Consider the following 20700-nt stretch of genomic DNA (forward strand, 5'->3'; position numbering starts at 1 on the left):
GCCTAAAGGAGAGCCCGAATTAAAATTAGCGGCTTCTCCCTCACCGGCTTATCTCGCGAAAATCGTAACAACTTAACATTTGCCGCACATCAAAATCTGAGAGTGAAGCGGACGGCTCGATGCACTTCTTAAAGTGCGCCAACAACAACCCCACCTATTCGTAAATAACGTCGTAACGTAAGGGCGCAGATTAAAACACGTTTTTAGTGGAGATAACGAAAAAATGCTTTGCGAATCCGTTTCTGCTTTACGCGACACACGGATCGCGCGACGCCGTCGGAGGCGCGAAGAGGCACCCTGACCGGTACATGAGGCGGGTACTCCGGTCGTGAGTACGAAACGTCAACTAGTGCGCAAAACACGCAAGGTTCCATCTGTGTCCGGTGGACGTCGGAATATAACCCGCACGGATTACCACCTGCTTTTGGGCGGTCGGGAGCCGGCTACAATACTTACGTACTCCATGGGACCCACGCGAGAAAGGCACGATGCAGCTGCGGTACGTGAAGCGGGTGTAGCTGGAGCAGGTAGAAGACAGTAATTATTGGGCCAGATACGCACGGCTATATCGCTTTTTTGTTGGTTTAATTACTGCTGACGCAGCATCGAGGCGTCCGCTGTAAGTGGAACCCACGCGGGTGCCACATCAGAAAGATGGGATCCTCTTCAGATGCTGGAGAACGCTCATATGATCGTGCCATTCGGGTTCAATCTGGCGCGTCCGTTTCAGCGGAACGACGCTGATACGGAAGCACTGGCGATCATATTTAAAATTATAATTGGATGGGATCCCATTTGCCGTTTTTGGACTTACCCCGTGTCGGAAACGATGTACTCGAGAGCTTGGCGAATCCTTTGAAGTAAACGTAGCTTTGTGAAGCTCGTTAAATGCGAGCGAACCATATAGAGCTATATACATGTTATCTTATTAATCTATGCATTAGTTATATTTGCAAGCACATACCAAGAATTAATTGCATGGAATTATTGGACTAGAAATCGGATTAGGCATTTAATCGTACAATTCTAGTGGTCATTCCGCACCACGTTCTCCTGTTCGCTGCGGATGATGATGATGATTCAGCACTGTTGCGTCAAAGAGGACATTTTGCATGAGCTACAATAATGATAACAGTTGTACGTAGTTATCCCTTTGCGTTGATACAGATCGACTCTTAAGAATGGTCTTGAACGATGATAGGCTCATATATGGCTTCATATGCAACTACACGACAAATGTCATGCATTTGTTAGGCCATGAAAACGACGAGGGGTTTGGGAATATGAATAATCCTTATTTATAATATTTTTGAAAAAAAATTATCTTCTTTGATAACTTGGATTAATATGGCAGAAATTATCATTCAAAGTAAATCATGATGGCATGGAAAGAGTGGTTTGGGATCGTCGTCAGCCACTCGTCTTTGGTTGAATCTTGGATGGGTTGGTGGATGACTTCTCATCTTCCCATCCCCATTCCACTTCTCTCACCTTCCCTTCTTGTCAACCCATCTCCATCCACCGCTTCTCCCACCGTCCCTTCTTATAACATGGCCAAACTGTTCTACGATAGGAATACTAATAATAAGAACAAGAAAGTGCCTTGTTAGGGTTATGGGAAATGGAAAAGCATCATGTTTTGATCTTGAGATTTTGGATGCAACACATTAAGGATGTTAAGCTCCAACTTGTTCGTGGGATTGCATTGATTTAATGCAAAGCTTTTGCTCGAAGTCTGGGAGCGAAGACTTCTCCAGATATCGATCGATTCGCACATGGCACGTGATGTGGGGCGGCGAGGACTGTCTTCTTCCACCTCCGCCTCAGATGCACTCTGACATGAGGTCTGCAGGTCAACTGCAATACCAAGTCCATGTAAACGCGCAGCACCAGGCGAGAGCTGGCCCGGTGAAGGTCAAAGCTTGGGGTGGGAGAGAGCAACTCCACTTGCGAGGCAAAAGGATAATTGAATGCATGACTGTCAGCTCGCATTTGTTAATCCGAAGATTGGATCAAATGGCATCTTTGTTAGTGTCATCCTTCGAAGATGCTCATTAGTCCTACGAATAACATATTTGGCTTGTGTTGGAATGCAGGTGTCAAAGCGAGATATTATTATGGGGGGAGGCGATGAGAAGTTGCAACCTCCGCAGGGTGTGAATGTGTTATCCACCCTTCTCATCTTTAAGGTGGTCAACTGGAGAACAGATGTCATGAGCTGTGCGAGGCAAAAGCATGTCTGAGGGAAGTCCCATCACCGTGGGCTGTCCATGTCTTATGGTCGGCAACGGAAACATGCAGTCATCATCATGTAGTCAACTACCATGTGATAGCAGAGGCTTTCCTGTTCGGCTTCATCTCCTTCGGGTTGGCAAAACCCTAAGCTTGTATTTATTGCGTCATCATCTCATAATTTCAAAGAAGGATGAGATTTTAAGACTAGATTATGCGAAGGTTTGTTTGCTATTAACATTAAATTTGTTCATCATCTGGATGTGTCAAAATTGATCCAATCTAATTTAATATTTTTTTAAAAAATAATGTCAGAATTTTAAAGTCTAAATGACTTTCTGATAATATGAGCTCTTATAAAAGTGATTCCGATATAAGATTGTTGCCATCGACGTACTAAACTAAATTTATGTAACGCTTAAGTCAATTTGAGGTCCAAGAATAATATAAAAAAGTATTTAAACTTTAATTAGAAGTGGTCAGAGATCTTTATTTATATATTGTAAGCATAAAAATTATAATTATATTATTATTTTATAAAAAAAAATAATATCAAAATATAAAATCAAATAATAATATATGTCTAAATTTAGGGTGCATACCTTTTAGATATTATTTGAAAAACCTTTATTTGATATATAAGTATACCGTCATCATATTCGAAATCATATTCGAAATCTATAGTAATATTGTAAGGAGAACTAAATTCATCATTTTTTTTCTTCCTATCATTCACAAGATCACTATGATCGATGTATTTAAGAATAAAAGGAATATGAGAGAAGATATGTAATCTCTCGTTAACCGACTCAAGTGACTAAAATGAGATAAAAGAATATCTATAATTTATTAATCATGTCACATATTTTCGTCTTCTTTTATTTACGTACCTACACATTATATATATATGTGTATAGTCCATATAATATAATGTCTTATCTTTTTATAGGTGAGAGTAGAAGATTTGGGATAAATAATTAAAAACATCTTTCATAATTAGACCGATAACTATAATTAAAATCCAATCATATTCATAATATATCTTATCTAATTATCTCTTGAAGAATCATATCATAATTAGACCGATAACTATAATTAAAATCCAATCATATTCATAATATATCTTATCTAATTATATAAGATTACATAATCTAACATTCTCTCACTTTACCCATTAATTGATTAGATACAAAAGGGTTTATAATTAAAAATAAATAAAATAAAATTTATTTAAAAATAATTTTACTCAATTGGATTTTCAGTTTTTGAAAATCATTTTATATATGTGAATTTAAAAATAGACCAATATGTCTAATAAATATAATAATACTACATTAAGTTTGATTATCAATAACGAGTCATAGGGGGTGCATGTTATCAATGTCATACTTCCTTCTATGTACTACAACATTATTAGCTTTTTCTAATTGAGTCCAAAATGATCTATTCAATTTATCTTGTTAAGACAATCCTATTATCACATTCAACTATAATATATACATACATAAATGTGAATAGGATATAGGATAGTAGAAACAAATAACTTTAAATACGTAAACAAAAATGTCGATTATGATGTACATTCGAATATGTATCATCATATTTTTTATGCGTTACTTACAAACCCAATCATAAGAATATATTATTTGAAATACTTTAAGCTATAAGTCCAAGTGAATGGATCAATAATCAATATAATAGAACTCAAGTTATTAATTGACATTAGTTATTTCTGGACTCCTTTTCTCTAACCATCAATGCTTTATACCATAATGTATAGAACTATAATAGTACTTATCATTCTTAAAGAAGAAAGCTATTGCGATATATCACAAAGTATATTCAACGATTTGACAATTAAGCTTGACCATAGCAAATCCTTAGATAAAATTTTACAATGATAAAGTTTGATTAGTGGCCTCAGTATACTACAAAATCAACTTCCATTGTCAATATACAATAATATATTACTTTATATTTTTTATAATTTTTTTCTCCAATTGATATAGATATAAATCGTAAAGTAGACTTCTTGTTATTGAGGTAATATACAAAATTAGTACATGAAAAATATTATCATTTCAAGCTGATTTAATTTCATATATATGAGCATATAATCCTTCGTCCCTTCCAAATATCTTATTACTTACTTTATAGTCCTTTAGTGTTTCCATTCCTAGATAACTCTAGTATTTACCTAATATTCCAACTGTAAAACTGATATCTGATCTAGCATAGACTTGAGTATAAATAAACTTCCAACTATGTATACATAAATAATATTTTTCTTTATATAATTTTGTAAAGTTATTTTTAAAAAATATTTATTTTTATTATTTTACTCTTTTTTTTTATTTGTTGAACAAATCTCTCGTATATCCTTTTTGAGATATTCTTAATAATCCTTGAGATCTATCCTTGAACTACTCAATGCTAATAACATAATAACATAAGATACCTCATTAATATCAACAATCTTAAATTTTTTAGTGAAATTTTTTTATTCAGTATAATAAATCAAAATGACTCCTAATAAGCATAATATTATCCATATATAAGATCAATATAATAAACTTACTCCCACTGAGCTTTAGATATAAATATTAATTAATAATATTTTTCTTAAATATGAAGGAAGTAATGATGTTAAGAAACTTTATATATCATTCTCTAGAAGCTTGTTTAAGATCATAAATTAATTTCTTAAATTTACATACCGAATTTTATATTTCTTTCATTTTCTCTGTGAATCATTTAGGTTAACTCATATAAATCTAAATCCCCAATCAAAAAACTTATTTTCACATCCTTGTAATGTAACTTAAAATGATACTTAATAAGTTCATTTAAAAACTAGAAAAAAATATCTCGTTATGGTCGATGCATTTTTTATGAGTAAAACATTTGACCATAAATCTGACTTTTATATCGTTTGATGTTACCCTTTGAGTCATATTTATGTAACAGACTCTTTTATAATTATTGGTAACTCGACGAGTTCTCATACACTAGTTTGTCACTTAATTTTAACTCTTCTTTTATTGTATCGTAATACTTTTCAGAATCACTACTTTCTATAACTTTTGAAAACATTAAGGAATTATTTTGATTCATATATTATAATATAATTCTTGTAGATGTATCACATAATAATCAGAAATGATAGAACTTCTTTCTCTTTGAGATATTTTAAAAAAACTATTGATTATGATTGTTATATAAGATCACTAACAGTAACATCAATACTATATAGGAGTTCACTAATATTATTTTATTATTTACTTTTATCAAATCATTTAATGATTTAAATAACAATAATCTCTCGAATGATAAAGGAGTATCAATTTATCTCCTTAATGTTAAGATTAAATTTTGAGATTTTCACTACTGATTCGTTATTTTCTAGGAATCTTATATTACTAGATTTAATTATTCTCATACTACAATTAGAGCAATAAAATATATACCCTTTTAAAATTTTCTAAATAGATAATAAAATATCTAAAAATAATCCTTGAATTTGCTAGTCATAGATGCCTGAAACCCTTGCCCACATGTCCACGTGAACAACAAGGGGGGCAGTCCATAACTGCTTGTCTTGAACTCTTGCTCACAAATACAGATGGGTGAAGGGTGACCTCTATCCTTTTCTTTCACCCTGGACACCACATGATGGTCATGTGTCAGATAAATTTTGACTGATGGTGTACTCCCTATCATTTGTTCCCCCCCCCCACCTCCCAAGTCATTCTTTGAGGCTCTTGCAAAAGGGATTTGAAATGCATTATCTAGTTCCTTTGACATGTCAAGCTTATACTTCTTCAATTCATCACTTGCCTCGTGATATGTTTAGTTCATTGTGCTCGAGCGTTATTGGTAGCGATCCATCATCGACCTACCCCTCGTATTGTCGAGAGATGCACCTTAGTAGGACAGGATCAGATTTCCCTAACTCCCCGTCTCTTCTCGACCTAGTCGAGTTTTTTGACCTCCTTGTCTTTGCTAAAGGTGGAGGTCGGGCTTCTTAATCTACATGCCTAAGTGTAAGGTGTCGGGCAGGTTTCCTAACTTCCCAAGGTGGTCAAGGATTCGACCCCCACTGTTGGTACAACTTTATCTTTAGCGAAAGCAGGAATCGAGTTTCCCAACCTCCCCGAAAGGTCATGGGTTCAACCCCCATGGTGAGTGTCATGTCGTTTTTAGCGAAGGCGATGGTCGAGCTTCCTAATATTCACGCCTCGATATAAAACGAGGGTTGAGTTTTTCAACCTTCCCGAGTGATTATAGGTTTGACCCCCACACAATATATGACGAGGATTAGATTTCTCTGACTTCCCCGTCTTTGGCAAAAGCAGGGGTTGAATTTCTTGACCTCCACAGCCTAGTGTAATGGAAGGATAAGTTTCATAACCTCAACGCCACCAACTCTGAACATTTTTTGAAGCTCAATCCAGAAACTTTTGGGTTTTGTTTCTGTTTTTTATTTCCTTCTTTTTGTTTTCAGAAACACAAAAGAACAAATGGTGCATAATAAATGTCTGAGATAGCGATGCAAGCTGACAACAAAGAAACGACGAGAAGGTAAAGGTGGTCGGTGAGCTTACGGAACGGCTTTGCATGGCTCATCCGAGCTTCGTAACCGGTGAGGTTACTAAGAGAGCGGACTTCTCGGAGAAGGCTCCCAATAGTCGTAAAGGTTATTTTAGCTGAGAAGAAAAAAGAGAGGGTCACCCATTTTGTTTTATGCATTGTTCTTATTATTCGAGTAACGGCAAGAGCGAGAGTGTCGTATCTACAATTAATATATCAAGATATCAATTGACTAAATAATACTTATATACAAAAGGAGTGAGTTCTTTTTTCCATGTTTCCACTGATATTTAACTCAGCTTTGTTGCTGACTTTGTCAACCCATCACCCATATGTTTTTCCTTTTAAGATGAAGAATACTATTTTAAAGCCAAAAAAGGACTGACCTTTGGGAAATAGTTGACAATTGTCATTTGAAAGCTATAATATTTTTTCTTGAAAAAAAGAAAATTAATGCATTTAAGAAGAAGACTACTGCTAACGCATTTGACAATCTTAGAAAATTTACCTTTTTGAACATGTCAGGCTAATTGCATAAACTGGATGAATGGTAGAACTAGTTTGCCAAACAAAAAAAATGAAAGCCATATCAGAAACCTTGTACCACAAAAGAAGGGAGGAACTTACTTGTTTGTACTCACAGAATTCACAAAAATGAGTGCAGGAAGAGACTTTTACCATGAATCTTCCTATAAGAGCTCAGGACGTACCTGTGGATAACAATATGCAAGGAATGCGGAGTCACAACGATACGGCTGGCCGACTTCACCCAAGCAAAATTGCTTTAAAGACAAAGGCATCCAACTCCCCAATGTTTCAGAACACAGTATGAGCTCCGCGTTTTACCAATAAGCCTCTTGACTTTGGAGTAGGAATTGATATCATTGCAATCACTGGGTTGCATCGAAGTCATCCTGAGATTGTCCTCTGGAGTCTACCTGTGATTCTCCGTACTGCAGCAGCATCTGTGTAGATTCATGAGCTCGAATGGTTGCTTACACCATGTTTAACTCCTCCTTGGCACCTCAGCACTCTCGCTTGGTTGCTTGATGCCTGAGACTCCATGTTCCACTTCGAAGACCCAGCTAATTTTGTTGTACCATAAGATAAGATACCAAAGTTTCATAGATTATATTTGAACATTCATAAAAGCTAAATAACCACACAAGAGGATATTGCCAAAGAGAGGTTTCTCAGACATGCGCCACAAAACAGAAGTAAAAAATAATAGACAGATAAATGACTCAAATGAGGGCTTAATTTATTGAGTAGAGTGCCATCTAATAATTCTTAAACATAAAATAATAACTGGAAAGCTGACAACCATGGAAGAGATGACACAATTTAAACATCTTACAGGAAAGAAGACGCGAGCAAATTGTTTACCATGATGAAGATCAAATCCACATCTTACATAATACAACAGTTAGATGTAGCATCTAGTTGATCAGGAGACCTGCAGCAATAGCCAAAGGAACAAAATATTAGAGTCAACAAGCTTAAGCTAGAAAGGCAACAAAAGGTAAAATGCAATGAGCTAAAGTGAAAAAATAAAAATAAAGGAGTAGTTGTCCTGTCTAAGATACACATCTAACTTCATTAAGCATATTCAGATCATGGACAGGGTGCAGCAGATCAAGCAAATCTATCTTATACAGCGGCAGACTGCACACCATTTTCTCTTTTCCTTTTTTTATCTGAGAAGTTCAAAAGGGAGGACAGAGTGCAGCAAATCAAGCAAAACTGCTTGGCACCCTGTTTCTGAGCCACATTATATATTCCATGGTTCTCTTTGACTAATATTTTTGTCCAGCTACATAACATGCTTCTCAAAATTCCATAATTCCACCACAAACACTCCAACAATAAAACTGATTGCTTTAAATTCTTCAGTCATTTGGCCATAAATTGAATAAATCACTTTGTACACATGATGTCATTAATATATAGGCTTCTGTGTTGTTTATCATTCCATCTCATTAACAGATTGTATTCTTGTCCTCCCAAAATTCCATCATTTAGTTCTACCATCCTTTTCAATTCTGTTTTTTATTCTATTTCCCTATACATATATCTATAGCATTAATCTCTATTGTACGGTTAAGCTTTCGCTTGCTATAACTTCACAATCCTGGACTGTTACTATAGCTATGATCCTAGCAAGAAGGAAAAGGAGAAAAAACAAAAAAAAATTGACCATAGTTCAGACCACTCTTATATCCCACAATGTGTTTATTATTTCCTTCAAATATGTATTGCCAACTAGAATAATCTACAATGTGGCAAAATTTATAATCAATTTGCAATTTTTGTCTCTCCTCATGGCCACAACATATATGTTTACTTTGAGATCCACAATCTTTTTTCAATGCAGTCATTTATTCCCTTGTGAAGAACTTTTCACTGACTGTTATTCCTTAAACTAGTCCATCCAATCTTCCAAAAGTTCCTGGATTATGAGATCTGGAAATCCTACTAAAAGAACATGAACTCATGAATTTTGTTCTTCTTTGACTTTTTATTTCTTCTGATATTTAAAGGTCTCAATTTTTTCATTCATTTTTCTACAGAAACTTCAATCAATCACCAGCTCCAACAGATACCAATCCTAATTCTTATAAATGCCCAATCTCCATCCTCATTTTTATAAACCTTGACTGGTAGCCATCTTGAAGCCCATCGACCACTGTCAAGAGGTCAAAACTTGGAGATGCAAATGTCTCATTAGCATACTCATCAAAAAGCCTTCTCCAATATCTAAAAATCTACAGACTTGACAGAAATGTCTGTCCATGTCTTTTGGTGCTGATTGCCTTCAGCTATGTCACCAAATAAAAGGACTAGTTTCGGAGCTTAAGCAACCTTGTAAACTTCAAATTAACTTCCAATTTCACCACTCACTGCATCCCTTTTGAACTTACTCCTATAGCATCCTCTTATATAGCAAACCAGTTTAATATAACTGGCGGATAATGTGACACCACTTGGAAAATGAAAGAATCAAAGGTCTAACAGCTACTTAATCTCCTAATTGTACCCATACATGTAAAAGACTTGGGATGTTTTTTATCATGTTCAAAGTGTATACAATTATAGGAACTCATGTTTGCTGGATCATCTCCAGTTCTCCAAGAATTCAAGCCAAGAAAAGTTAATAGACATAGTTGAATCACATCCTTTATTTAAGAGTGAAAACAATAAGGAAATGAACATATATAAACAGATGTATAGACACGTTCTACACATATATGTAAGTAAAAGTACATATATGTATGTAAGTATATACATGCATAGTCGTACATAATTCATGTGACCATACCCATCAAAGCATCTCATGTCTCCAAGTTCAACAGATTGTCATGGAGAGAGTATTATGACGAATTTGCTCTTATTGGTCAACAAAAACAACTGGGTATTGCAGAATACTAAAATGGAACACTCACAGTTGGCCCAGGTTGCTTAAATCAAGATCGGGGGCGAGCTCTTGGACTATATCACTTGGGGGTTGACCACATTCCTGCATTTTCTGCATGAGATCAACAATCTTGGAAAAGTTTTCAGGCTCACTGTCATAAACATCATTTAGTTCTATTATAAGCTCATATTGATGATAATAGCGGTCATATTCTTCCTTCTTCAGAGTATCTTTGTGCTCCTCCAACCACTTTGGATATCTTTCTCCAATTTCCTTCATGGGCTCATAGAGAATTTCTTTAGACAAAAGCTGCTGCATCATAGTTTCAACAATAGATTCAACATCCTGCAAAAGAAAATGTGAGACATATGTAAGATCCTATAAGCCAATAGGCTAATAATTGGAACATTAAAATAACAAATGAATGTTACAAAAATATATTAGATCAAAAACAAAATGTACACATCTATAAAGTAAAAAAGGGTCCATCATTTAAATAGATCAATGGCACTTCAGTTGAGCTAACACGTGCCCTTAAAGGACAAGAAGTACAAACTTTTCCGCTGACAAAAAAAAAAAAATTCTTCAGGTGAATGTTGCAATGCCACCAGAATGCATCAGAATTTTCAACTATAAAATGAATAAACGTGTGTATAAGGACCTCCATCACCAAGCTTATTACTTTCATGAGAGGCTAAACATAGAGTTGCAGTATAAACTACACAAAGCATTGTTTTCAACTAATATTTGGTCCTGAAAAGAGCATCTAAAATAAAAAATGTAGAGGCTACATAAGAACAGATTTAGTATATTCTTGATCATAGATTATTTTCCACACTATTAAGTGTTGCATAAAGCAATATCCGTGTTGTAAATAATATGTAATGAGCATGTTGTTGTAGAGGGTCTTCATGGTAGACAGCAGATAATGGGGGCGATCAGCCCAAAGCAAACCATCAACATAGAGCCATTATTAATATTATCAAGGATGTCAAGTGTTTTGACATGGTATAGATCCAATGACCAAATGTTTACACACGGTCATTAACTACTTTGTTATGCAATACCAAAACAACAGTGTCACATAATCATTTGTGATTTGTATAACATGAAATATCAAAATGGATGCGACCTTCACAGGCTACTATATCATCAAAAATAGAGAAATATAATACTCAAGTCTATTGGAAGCACAATAAAATGTTTAATAAAAATTAAGTGACGATGGTATCATTTATCATCTTCGAAAAGAGCTATAAAGAGAAAGACATATATAGAAAACAACATAGGAATGTAAAGGACAAGGAGACCAAAAGTCAGAGAGAGAGAGAGAGACAGAGATGAGAACAACAACAGTTGACATTCCCTTGAGAAAAGGTGGGATTGGGATGATAGGATTAAAATATAGTCTATTTTTTATATTTGGACATCAATCATTGAGATCTAAAACTTGCATTAGATTCAATCAAATTGAACTTTTTTGACCTATTTATGTGGGCTTAAAATATTTAAGAACAAATACCATTTGAGTCAGCTTGAGCCTTCCTTTTTATCAACTTATATGGAATCACTGATTAGATAAACCAGTAGGCTTGAAGAGCCTGCTATGGCTCCATTGCAGAGCGGCTGCTATAATGATCTGTTGTCCATTGTACTGAATACTATGAATTTAAACTACTATACGGCTCGCAACATATGCAATATAGTGCCTAACACCGTCAATCACTAAAACAGATGCTATGTTAAGACCCCTAGTTACAACGAACAAGACATATATGTAAGTGCATGTTCACACCCTTGTAGCTATGATGGCATCTGACAGTATCAATCACAAGTAAAGAGAATGATTGCCTTATAGTTGAAAATTTTAAAAAACCGATATACAGAGTCTTCTAGATACAAAACATATTTAGACATCCAAAAGTTTCTTGTTTGAAGATGGATTCCATAACTTTTGTAATTCACAGGCTCGTTCACAGGGCGTAATTACCAATTTCACGACCGAAGAGAACCTCCGCAACCGCACAGTGACATTTTGGATCTCTTTATTGTGCAAGTTTGCAGTTTATGAACAATAAGGACCTTCTGTTTTCTACAACTGACACAAAAGTACACAGCCAAAAGAACTTCACAGGCATCTTATTTTTCAGGCTCTAGAAATAATTTTCTTTAAGTATGCTATAAATTGTTGAACGACTAATCTTAACATTTGGTAGAATATTGACATCAATCTCATTCAAGTTGATAACATAGTGCACATCTGATACCAAAATCAACCTCACTAGACAGGCTCCTAGATCGTTGAAACTTAACCTTGAAGCATATCGCAAACGAGATTGGCATTGAAACTAGTTGTCCCAATAGGTATCTATTTCCTCCGCTAGTTTAACACCATAAGAGTAAGATTCTAAAATCTCATAGCTTTAAAGAATCAAACTTTAATTAATTTTCCCTATTTCTTGGACAGGAAGAAAAGATACGACGAACGAATGTTTCAATCAAAAGAGAAGGCAGACCTGCGAGCCCGCGAGCTCCTCAAACTGCTTGACGAACTCATCGACCATCCCTTCCTTGTCGAACCGAGCATCGCCGCCCTTGAGTGTGGCGGCCCCTGTGGCGGACTCCAGACCCCGCACCGCCTCCCGGGTCTCCTTCGTCAGCTTCTCAAGGGCCTCCGAGGCGTGGGACCCCCTGGGCCGGGCACCCTGCTTCCCTTTCCTCTTCGCGGCCAGGTCGGGCAGCCCCATCCCCAATCCTCGCACCGGGGTTGCCGAAGCCGATGACGCCGAAGGAGAAGAAGACGACGAGGGCAACGCATCCCTTCCCTCTTTCCCATCTCCACCGCCGCCGCTCCTATCAATCATTAACAGCAACAATTAGCATTGTATGAGCAAAATTTCTAGAGCGGAGGGAGAGTAGGACCTCTGGGCGGGGGCGAGATCGAGCTTGGTGAAGTCGTCCAAAGCGCCTGAAACAAAGAATCGAGGCGGAATTCAGGATATAAAAGAAGGAATCGACGGAGACACATAGAGAGAGACAGAGACAGAGAGAGAGAAGTACTGTCGAGGAGTTGGTCTAAGTCGTCGGAGGAAGGGTCGGCCATGGCGAGAGGGACGGACAGGCGGAGGAGAGGAGAGGAAAGCGTGGGGAGAGGCGGCGAGAGCCCGTCGGTCACGGCGTGGCCACCGCCCTCGAGGGCATAAAATATACATCGCTGTGGCTTACATTTGCTGGCCTAAATATTACCAACTGGTTTTTGGAATTATAAATATCAGCACACAAATAAAAAGGAAATACAGGTGGATATTATTAACACAGATACAAAAAGATAGAGGGTTGATATGTACAGGTGGGACCCTAAAGAATCTTCATCTTAAGAACCAAAATTGATTCTTTTATCATAGAAAGGACTTTCTTTTCTTTTCTTTTCTTTTCTTATTTTTACTTCGAGATTTCTATTGACAACTCTTTGCTATTTACACTTTTCATTTTAATTTTTTAATATTTTTAAATTTTTTTTTTTTTGAACGATGAATGGTATCAACGATAAACGACATCGACGATAAGAGATGAGAGAAGATAAGAAGAAAGAGAAAAATAGAAAGGGAACGAAAAGATGAAAAATTGAGGGAAGAGGGTGAAGGTGAGAGATCAAGGAGACTGTTAATAGCAATTTTCAACATAGTGAAGGGGAAAGGGAGATTAGGGAGAAGAGTGAAAATTAGGGAGACCTAATCCAATTATAAATCATGTTGTATATCAAAAATCAATATAATAATAATATAAAGATATAGTTTGTGGAGGGATGTTTCAAAGAGATTGTCTTTGTATCTTTCTATGTCAAGAGTACTATCAAATCAGCTTTAACGTGATATGATTCAAGATGGAATATAAGGAGTTGAAAAAGGGAGAGAAAACCTTAGTTAATTTTATATTATGGGATCCTTATCCGTTTATATTTTGAAATGATTCAAAAAATATTTAATATTATAATTTATCAAAATTTTAGGGGTTTAAGAATTGGTTAATATTGATATAGATTGTAAAATTATTTCATATTTAAAGGGGAATCTATTTTCAAGTTTGGGTGATTTTTATCGTCTTTATCGTAATGAGCTGATTTGATTAATTAAAACACCGATTGTGATGAAGATTATGGCTCGAGTCAAAGTCAACAAAAATTTGGGATTCATATTGTCAAGCACATCTATGACTTTAGAAAATTAGAAATAGACACGAGTGAGATATTCCCAAATATTTTTTTATTTTTTAAAATATTCATTGCATAAAAGCAACATCTACCAACTTTATATTGCATGTTCTTGAATTCGACTCACTGTCATGCTTATGCCCATCCCAAATGGATTTAATTAACACATTAATCTAGCTTAATCATTTGTAATGAATTGTTTGCTTTTGGAAATTCTTACATTATTTTGTCTCTTAGAAATCTCATGAACGTACTTTTGATTTGAGGGTAGAGATAATACTTGATTCCTATGAGACTTTAGTTTTCTTAATTTTCGATAAATATAAAATTAAATAAGTTTATTGAAAATGATAAGACTAGAATTAAAAAGTAAATTAAAACTCTATATGTAACAATAGGTAGCTAATTAAGTCTTGATACATATAATCCAGTGAGACATGAGAGTTTAATCAGCATGGTGATAATATGATAAATACCTAGATAACATCACGGTAACATGAGGACAGCTAAGTCTGCCGAATCAACAAGTTGATAATGTGGCACTATCTAAATATGCCTAACTAACATATAACACCCAAGAAATAATAATCTTCCTTGATACCCAACATACACAAAAGGAGTCACTACAAGTGTGCACTTACATCTCAACTCTCTGAATTCTTCTTTTGAGTTGTTTGCTGACATAGGTATCGAACGAATCTTGTCGAACATACACCCCAACCTAACTCATCCGCAAGGAGGTGAAATAAAAAGAAACAGACGCATATGATTGTTGAACGCTAATAAGCATTTGGTAACCAACAACTTCATTACATTGAGTTGACAATTATTTCTAACACTAATACCAACATAAAAAAGTAATTACATGACGATTAAATAATCATCAAAAGTGATCATATTTTTCACTTAAATCTTGAGAATCATCATCCTCATTGCTTAGAACAGAACACTACAATAACATCACCTTTCTCAATTAAACTAGAGAATAAAAAGCCAGGAGATTCTTCAATCCAGATCTATTCTTCGATGGAGACAGCAAGCTTGGCAGTGATATAAGCAACCCATGGAAAATTTCTCACAATCTAAGTTTCAGATTCTTGCACTCCTTAATGCCAGCCTCACAACATGAGGCTTTGGTGATTCGATAGGCATCTCTGTGATCTTTAACCCTTTATCATCTGCCACGATAACCATACTCATTGTGTCCCAGGCAATGTCGTTTTTCTTGGCATCAACTTCCAACCATATCATCCCGCAATCCCACTGAATGTTGTGTGCCACGTATACATACTCTTAAAGAGGCTCAAATGACCGATATATGTATGTGTATATATATATATATATATGTGTATATGTATATGTATATATATATATATGCATATGTATATATATACATATACATATATACAAGTATACATATATATATACATATACATATACATACATACATATATATATACAGAAGAGGATGGGACTGGTAATGTGTATGGAAAAGTACTGAAAAGAGATTTAAGATAACAAGGGTTTCTCGATGTCTGCATCAAGTTGTGTCGATATTGCTGTGGATGCAACCTCCGTTAGAAGGAAATCTTCTTTCCCTTTCGCCCAAAGAACCATGTAAAGGCCAGAGAACATGAAGAACATGGCCATTAAGCTGCATTCCAAGAACAGGCTACAGTAATTTCACCATTAGTTTCTAGAATTATGATTTCTTTGATCGATGGCATACCTTTCCACTTTGATCATTTGATGTAATACTATGGCTGATAGAATCCCGGAGCACACTGTTTGAACAGGGCTAAACATGGACACAAAAACTGGCCCCTTCCGCTTCACAGCCCATGTTTGGAATGCGATACATGCAGCAGTGGTCATGCCTCCCTGCATGCAACCACCGTTGAAGACTTTATCTCTGGCAGTTGCCATACATCAAGAAATATACAAGAAGATGTGATGGATGTTCCTGCATACCAAGATTGCAATGGCGACAATGCTCTCGAGTTTGATGACAGGATTGCCAATGTTGATTCTTCCTTCGACTACGAATTGCACAGCAGCTGTAAGAAATGCTCCCAGCAAAGAGGTTATGGAACACAAAGTTAAAGGAGCTTCAAATTGCATCATGGTAGCAGCCTGCAATGTGTATGCACAATGTTATCACTGTTAATGTCATTGCATAAGCACAATTAGTACCTAAGTTGGCACCTTATGGACTATTGATCTTCTTTTCTTTATCTAAACATTGCAAGGAGACATGAATAAGTTTTAGGAAATGAAGAAGGGCTTGTACTTTGTAGTAATCAAAATTCTCAATAAGGGATTTTCTCAGTTTCTTTTTTATTTTACATTCGTGCTATAAATTTAGCTAGTCTTGTGTTGGTATATGCAGCTTTTCTCACATTGTTCACAAAAGCATTAATAGTTTCTGATCTTGTTTATGAAGACTTTTTGGGATATTAGTCAAAATTAGAAGATGGATGATCTGCAAAGCTGAGAGAACTACTTGAAAGTTGAATTTACCTGCAGCACCATTGTGCAAGAAATCACCAAAACTGCACCGAAGAGGCATAGGCAACCAATGAACCAATCCTTGTAGGTGTTCTCAAGCAAGTTTTCACCAAAGGGATGCAATCTTTGAGGTGACTCAGGAGGTGGCACAGAAGGGCTTTGCAATAAGCTCATGGCCACTGCACCACCTAAGCACAACAAGGTTCCTAGTATCTTGGCTCTGCTGTACCAGTACATCATGTCAACTTTCTCAAACCTGCAAAAACTAATCCGATCACCATTGTGCAAACAAATAGAGAAAGACCTCGATGAACCCAATAGCACACAAATGCATCTATTGGATTCTTTTTATTCATTGTTCTTCATGTGTGTGCATGGTTCCAAGTTGGCATTTTTGTTTCTTTTTTCTTCTTCCTTGGTTTGAAGATAATGCAGGGGTACTGATCCCCTGGCAGAAGAATTACCCAAGTGCAATATTTGGGTCAACCACAACAACAATTGGAACCCAAAGACTTGGCTTTGATGGCATGAAGGCAAAAATAATTATCTGAGATACATTTTATGCTCAATCTTCCCTAAGAAGGCATCAAGCTCAACTTGTAATCACAAAGTCAAGCGATTGTGCCCAAGAGACTCATTGCACATGTTGCAACTCAATGCACTTGTATTAGAAAAAATATCAAGAATCAATACATTTAGATACTCAAAACAAATTAATAGTAGATGGAGAAGCTGGTACCTTAGACAAGCTGCAATGATAAAGATGATGCCTGGAGCAAGGTTGGGCATGGCAGACGCAATAGATGGGGATGTTTTCTTGACTCCCAGTAACAACAGGGCTTGAAATGTGGTCACCCTAAAAAGATCGTGGATACAAATTAACGGTTTGTTCATGCATATAGGAGGAGAAGAATTCTACAGATTATGAAAAGAGAAAGGGAATTTCAAGAACAATCATGAATATTGATCATTTTATCCGAGATAAATCAGATTCCTAATCCTAATGTGAAAAAGCTTATACAGAGACAGGGGAATGGTTACCCTCCCAGAGCAAGCAAAAGGAATCGAGCCATCAACATCGGACTTAACCTCGACGGCCATTTCTCCCTGCAAATAGAACTAATTTTACATTGCCCATAAGGATCAAAGGAGAGGGACGCGATCCAAGATCAAAAAGTCACACCTTTCGAACGCGACCGCAAACGGGAAAACAAGGGCTGCAGTAACGAAGCTGCCGAAGGTGACAAGGAACAAAGGCTTGATGCCGAGGGAGAGGACGGGGCCGAGGAACACCATGTAGGCCGCACCGACGAGTTGCACCGTGACGAGGCCAAGAATGACGAGGCCGTCCTCCACCACCGCCTTCCTACGGGAACCCGGCATGCTTGCGTATGTACCGCGTGGAGAGCGGTCCGCCGCGATCGGCGGTGGCCGCCTGGTCGTCAGGCCGACGGCGGCGCCTCCGGTGACAGGGGAGGTTGTGCGTGTGGGAGCGACGCCGGTCTGAGAACATCAATTCATTGCACACCACCCTTTACCTCTTGGTTTCCACCCCCTCTCTCTCTCTCTCTCTCTCTCTCTCTCTCGCGTTTCCAAACACCGCCCTTCGAAGTTTTAGTTCGTGCGTTGTAGCCGTGCTTCGGGTTTTATTTGCTGGAATGAGGGGTAAATCAGTCATTTTCGTGCCAACATACGAATCTCATCGTACGGAATCTTAATTTTTCTCGTCCGACACAAATCTTAAAGTTTTATTATGCTCGTTCGTCGTACTTATTCTTCGATCTAAAACAAATCTGAAGTAAGATTGTGTTACGATAGATTTTGATCGTCGATACGTCGAAATTAGGTGGTTGGTTGTCAAAACATGTCGTAAGTCTCGATGTTGGAAGTCCAATCAGAGAAATACTAGCAAAGATACCTCTTAACAGATCCACGACAATTGTCTGAAATCATTGGCTACTACTCGAACGTACGGAATCTGTCGACCCTTTGGACGTCACAGTTAATATATAATTTTACACGTCAGATTAATTTGATGGAGTTTTTGGTTGACGTGCTGAGTTGGTGTCAGGATAGCAATGGCGTGACATCCGATCGTCCACGTGTTGGGTTGTCATTTTAGAGCTAAATCCTACTTGCATTCGTCGTAAACTCACATTCTAATCCGACAATTGAATCCAAGAACGGTTGATGTTTATGATTTCTTTTTTTTACTTTACCTATTATTTAATTCGACTAATTAGGCCTTCTCAGAGTCTTCTGAATGCATTTTTTTTCCTTCACGTATAAAATACATGTTGGATTTTGATACTTGGTAGCAAAACAATATGGATATTCCTAAGAGGTCCAACATTGAGAATTAGTCAACCAGCTATTTGGACTCGGGCTGAATCTATCGGATCCAAATTCTTATCGGCTGTGATCGCATCAATCGAGTGAAGGCACGAATCTTAAAGCACGTAGTATTTATAGAAATCCTTTAAAATTATTAAAATGAGTTTAAGTATAAGCATAATATGTGTGATATGGTTATGTAACGTGAAAATTTTTTTATGTCAAGATTGAAATTAAATAATATTAGATCGGATTTATGATGTGTACCTTTCGATATCTTCTAAAAAAGATTACATGCAAATGTATTGTTCTCTATATTTGTATATCATAGTGAACTAGACATACCTTCTTTTTTTTTTAATCTTTTCACAAAATTATTTTTAGTTGAGAAATAAACCATAATATCTCAACTACATCCTCTATTTTATACTTCGTTTAGTCTCTAAAGATCTAGAGGTCCTGTCTATTTAAAGACGAGAGTAGAAAATCTAGGATAAGTTATTAGGATAATTTCTTCTATTATAACATTCAAAGAATCCTATTATAATATGAACTTCTTTTCTATTGGCTATCATCAGAATCTAATTAATTTTATTATATATTTTATCTAATTATAAAATAATATATATATGATAGATTAGAATAAATAACAAATTGAGCATTTTATATGCAAGAAATTGGACCCTCGTGAGTTATGGATATTGAGCCATATGGTGGGCGCCATAGTGAAAATGATGTAATTTAGCCTCACATAGCATGTCTCTTTCACGACGATTGATACCAGACCAGTCAGTACTCGTACTCGATGATTTTTTTTTTCTCGCAGAAAAATAAAATATATGAGTCTTGAATACACAAAAAATGAACTATATAAATAATAATGTGTTCTGAATACAATAAGTAATCAACAAGTTCAATTTTCAGAGTCAAGTAATACTTAGTTTTCTAAGATCATTTAAGAACTTATTCTTTTCAAAAAATCATTCTGAAGAATTTTTGGAGTAATTAATAAATGATCAAATATACAACAACAATAACAACAAAATGGTTGAATATAGTCTATGCATTGCATAATGGAAATGAATTGAATGAATTAAAGGGGAAGATAAATAAGTCCAAAAGACTCAATTGAGCTCTCCAGCGTTGTGCAGGTTGCAAGTGATTTCTAACAATGATGAATGTTGGAGATAGCAGTCATCATCATCATCATCCATTTGTACTTACACGTTCGGACTGGTTATGGACGGCTGCGGTTCTGCTTTTTTGGGTGGAGGCAAAAGGCTTCTTCCCCTCTCTTCTGCTCCCCTTATCTTCTTCGTCCGACAAACTATCATGCTTTGTGATCCGAGGTCCGGAGAAGCCAGAAGATGTCAAAGGAAAAGGAATCAGGTGATTGCAATTAAGAAGAAAG

General features: G+C 36.2%; 2 protein-coding genes across 2 annotated transcripts; both read right to left on the reverse strand.

Annotated features, from left to right (window-relative positions):
* Positions 1-8062: 8062 nt before the first annotated feature.
* On the reverse strand, positions 8063-13457 carry LOC103970387 (peroxisome biogenesis protein 19-2). Its single transcript, XM_009384148.3, has 5 exons — positions 13298-13457; positions 13160-13205; positions 12754-13090; positions 10266-10582; positions 8063-8278 (listed from the first exon to the last, which is right to left on the reverse strand). Exons 1-5 carry the CDS (start codon positions 13338-13340, stop codon positions 8233-8235), a joined length of 789 nt encoding a protein of 262 aa, XP_009382423.2. The 5' UTR covers positions 13341-13457; the 3' UTR covers positions 8063-8232.
* Positions 13458-15400: 1943 nt separating this feature from the next.
* LOC103970878 (WAT1-related protein At5g47470) lies at positions 15401-18535 on the reverse strand. The gene is made up of 7 exons (XM_009384800.3): positions 18139-18535; positions 17997-18062; positions 17695-17811; positions 16968-17211; positions 16419-16580; positions 16177-16328; positions 15401-16101 (listed from the first exon to the last, which is right to left on the reverse strand). The coding sequence occupies exons 1-7, from the start codon at positions 18336-18338 to the stop codon at positions 15957-15959; spliced, it is 1086 nt and encodes a 361-aa protein (XP_009383075.2). The 5' UTR covers positions 18339-18535; the 3' UTR covers positions 15401-15956.
* Between the last annotated feature and the right edge of the window lie 2165 nt (positions 18536-20700).

The sequence above is a fragment of the Musa acuminata genome, chromosome BXJ1-11 (genome assembly GCF_036884655.1).
Source record: "Musa acuminata AAA Group cultivar baxijiao chromosome BXJ1-11, Cavendish_Baxijiao_AAA, whole genome shotgun sequence".
Lineage (NCBI taxonomy): Eukaryota > Viridiplantae > Streptophyta > Magnoliopsida > Zingiberales > Musaceae > Musa > Musa acuminata.

What these genes read in the sequence shown, in the direction of transcription:
- LOC103970387 (XM_009384148.3), bottom strand. Translation starts at nt 13,340, where the DNA reads ATGGCCGACCCTTCCTCCGACGACTTAGACCAACTCCTCGACA. An exon ending in GATCTCGCCCCCGCCCAGAG is followed by an intron (nt 13,091 to 13,159) that starts GTCCTACTCTCC and finishes AATGATTGATAG; the next exon opens with GAGCGGCGGCGGTGGAGATG. An exon ending in AGGAGCTCGCGGGCTCGCAG is followed by an intron (nt 10,583 to 12,753) that starts GTCTGCCTTCTC and finishes TTTCTTTTGCAG; the next exon opens with GATGTTGAATCTATTGTTGA.
- LOC103970878 (XM_009384800.3), bottom strand. Translation starts at nt 18,338, where the DNA reads ATGCCGGGTTCCCGTAGGAAGGCGGTGGTGGAGGACGGCCTCGTCATT. An exon ending in TTTGCGGTCGCGTTCGAAAG is followed by an intron (nt 18,063 to 18,138) that starts GTGTGACTTTTT and finishes TTCTATTTGCAG; the next exon opens with GGAGAAATGGCCGTCGAGGT. An exon ending in TTGTCGCCATTGCAATCTTG is followed by an intron (nt 16,329 to 16,418) that starts GTATGCAGGAAC and finishes GGTTGCATGCAG; the next exon opens with GGAGGCATGACCACTGCTGC.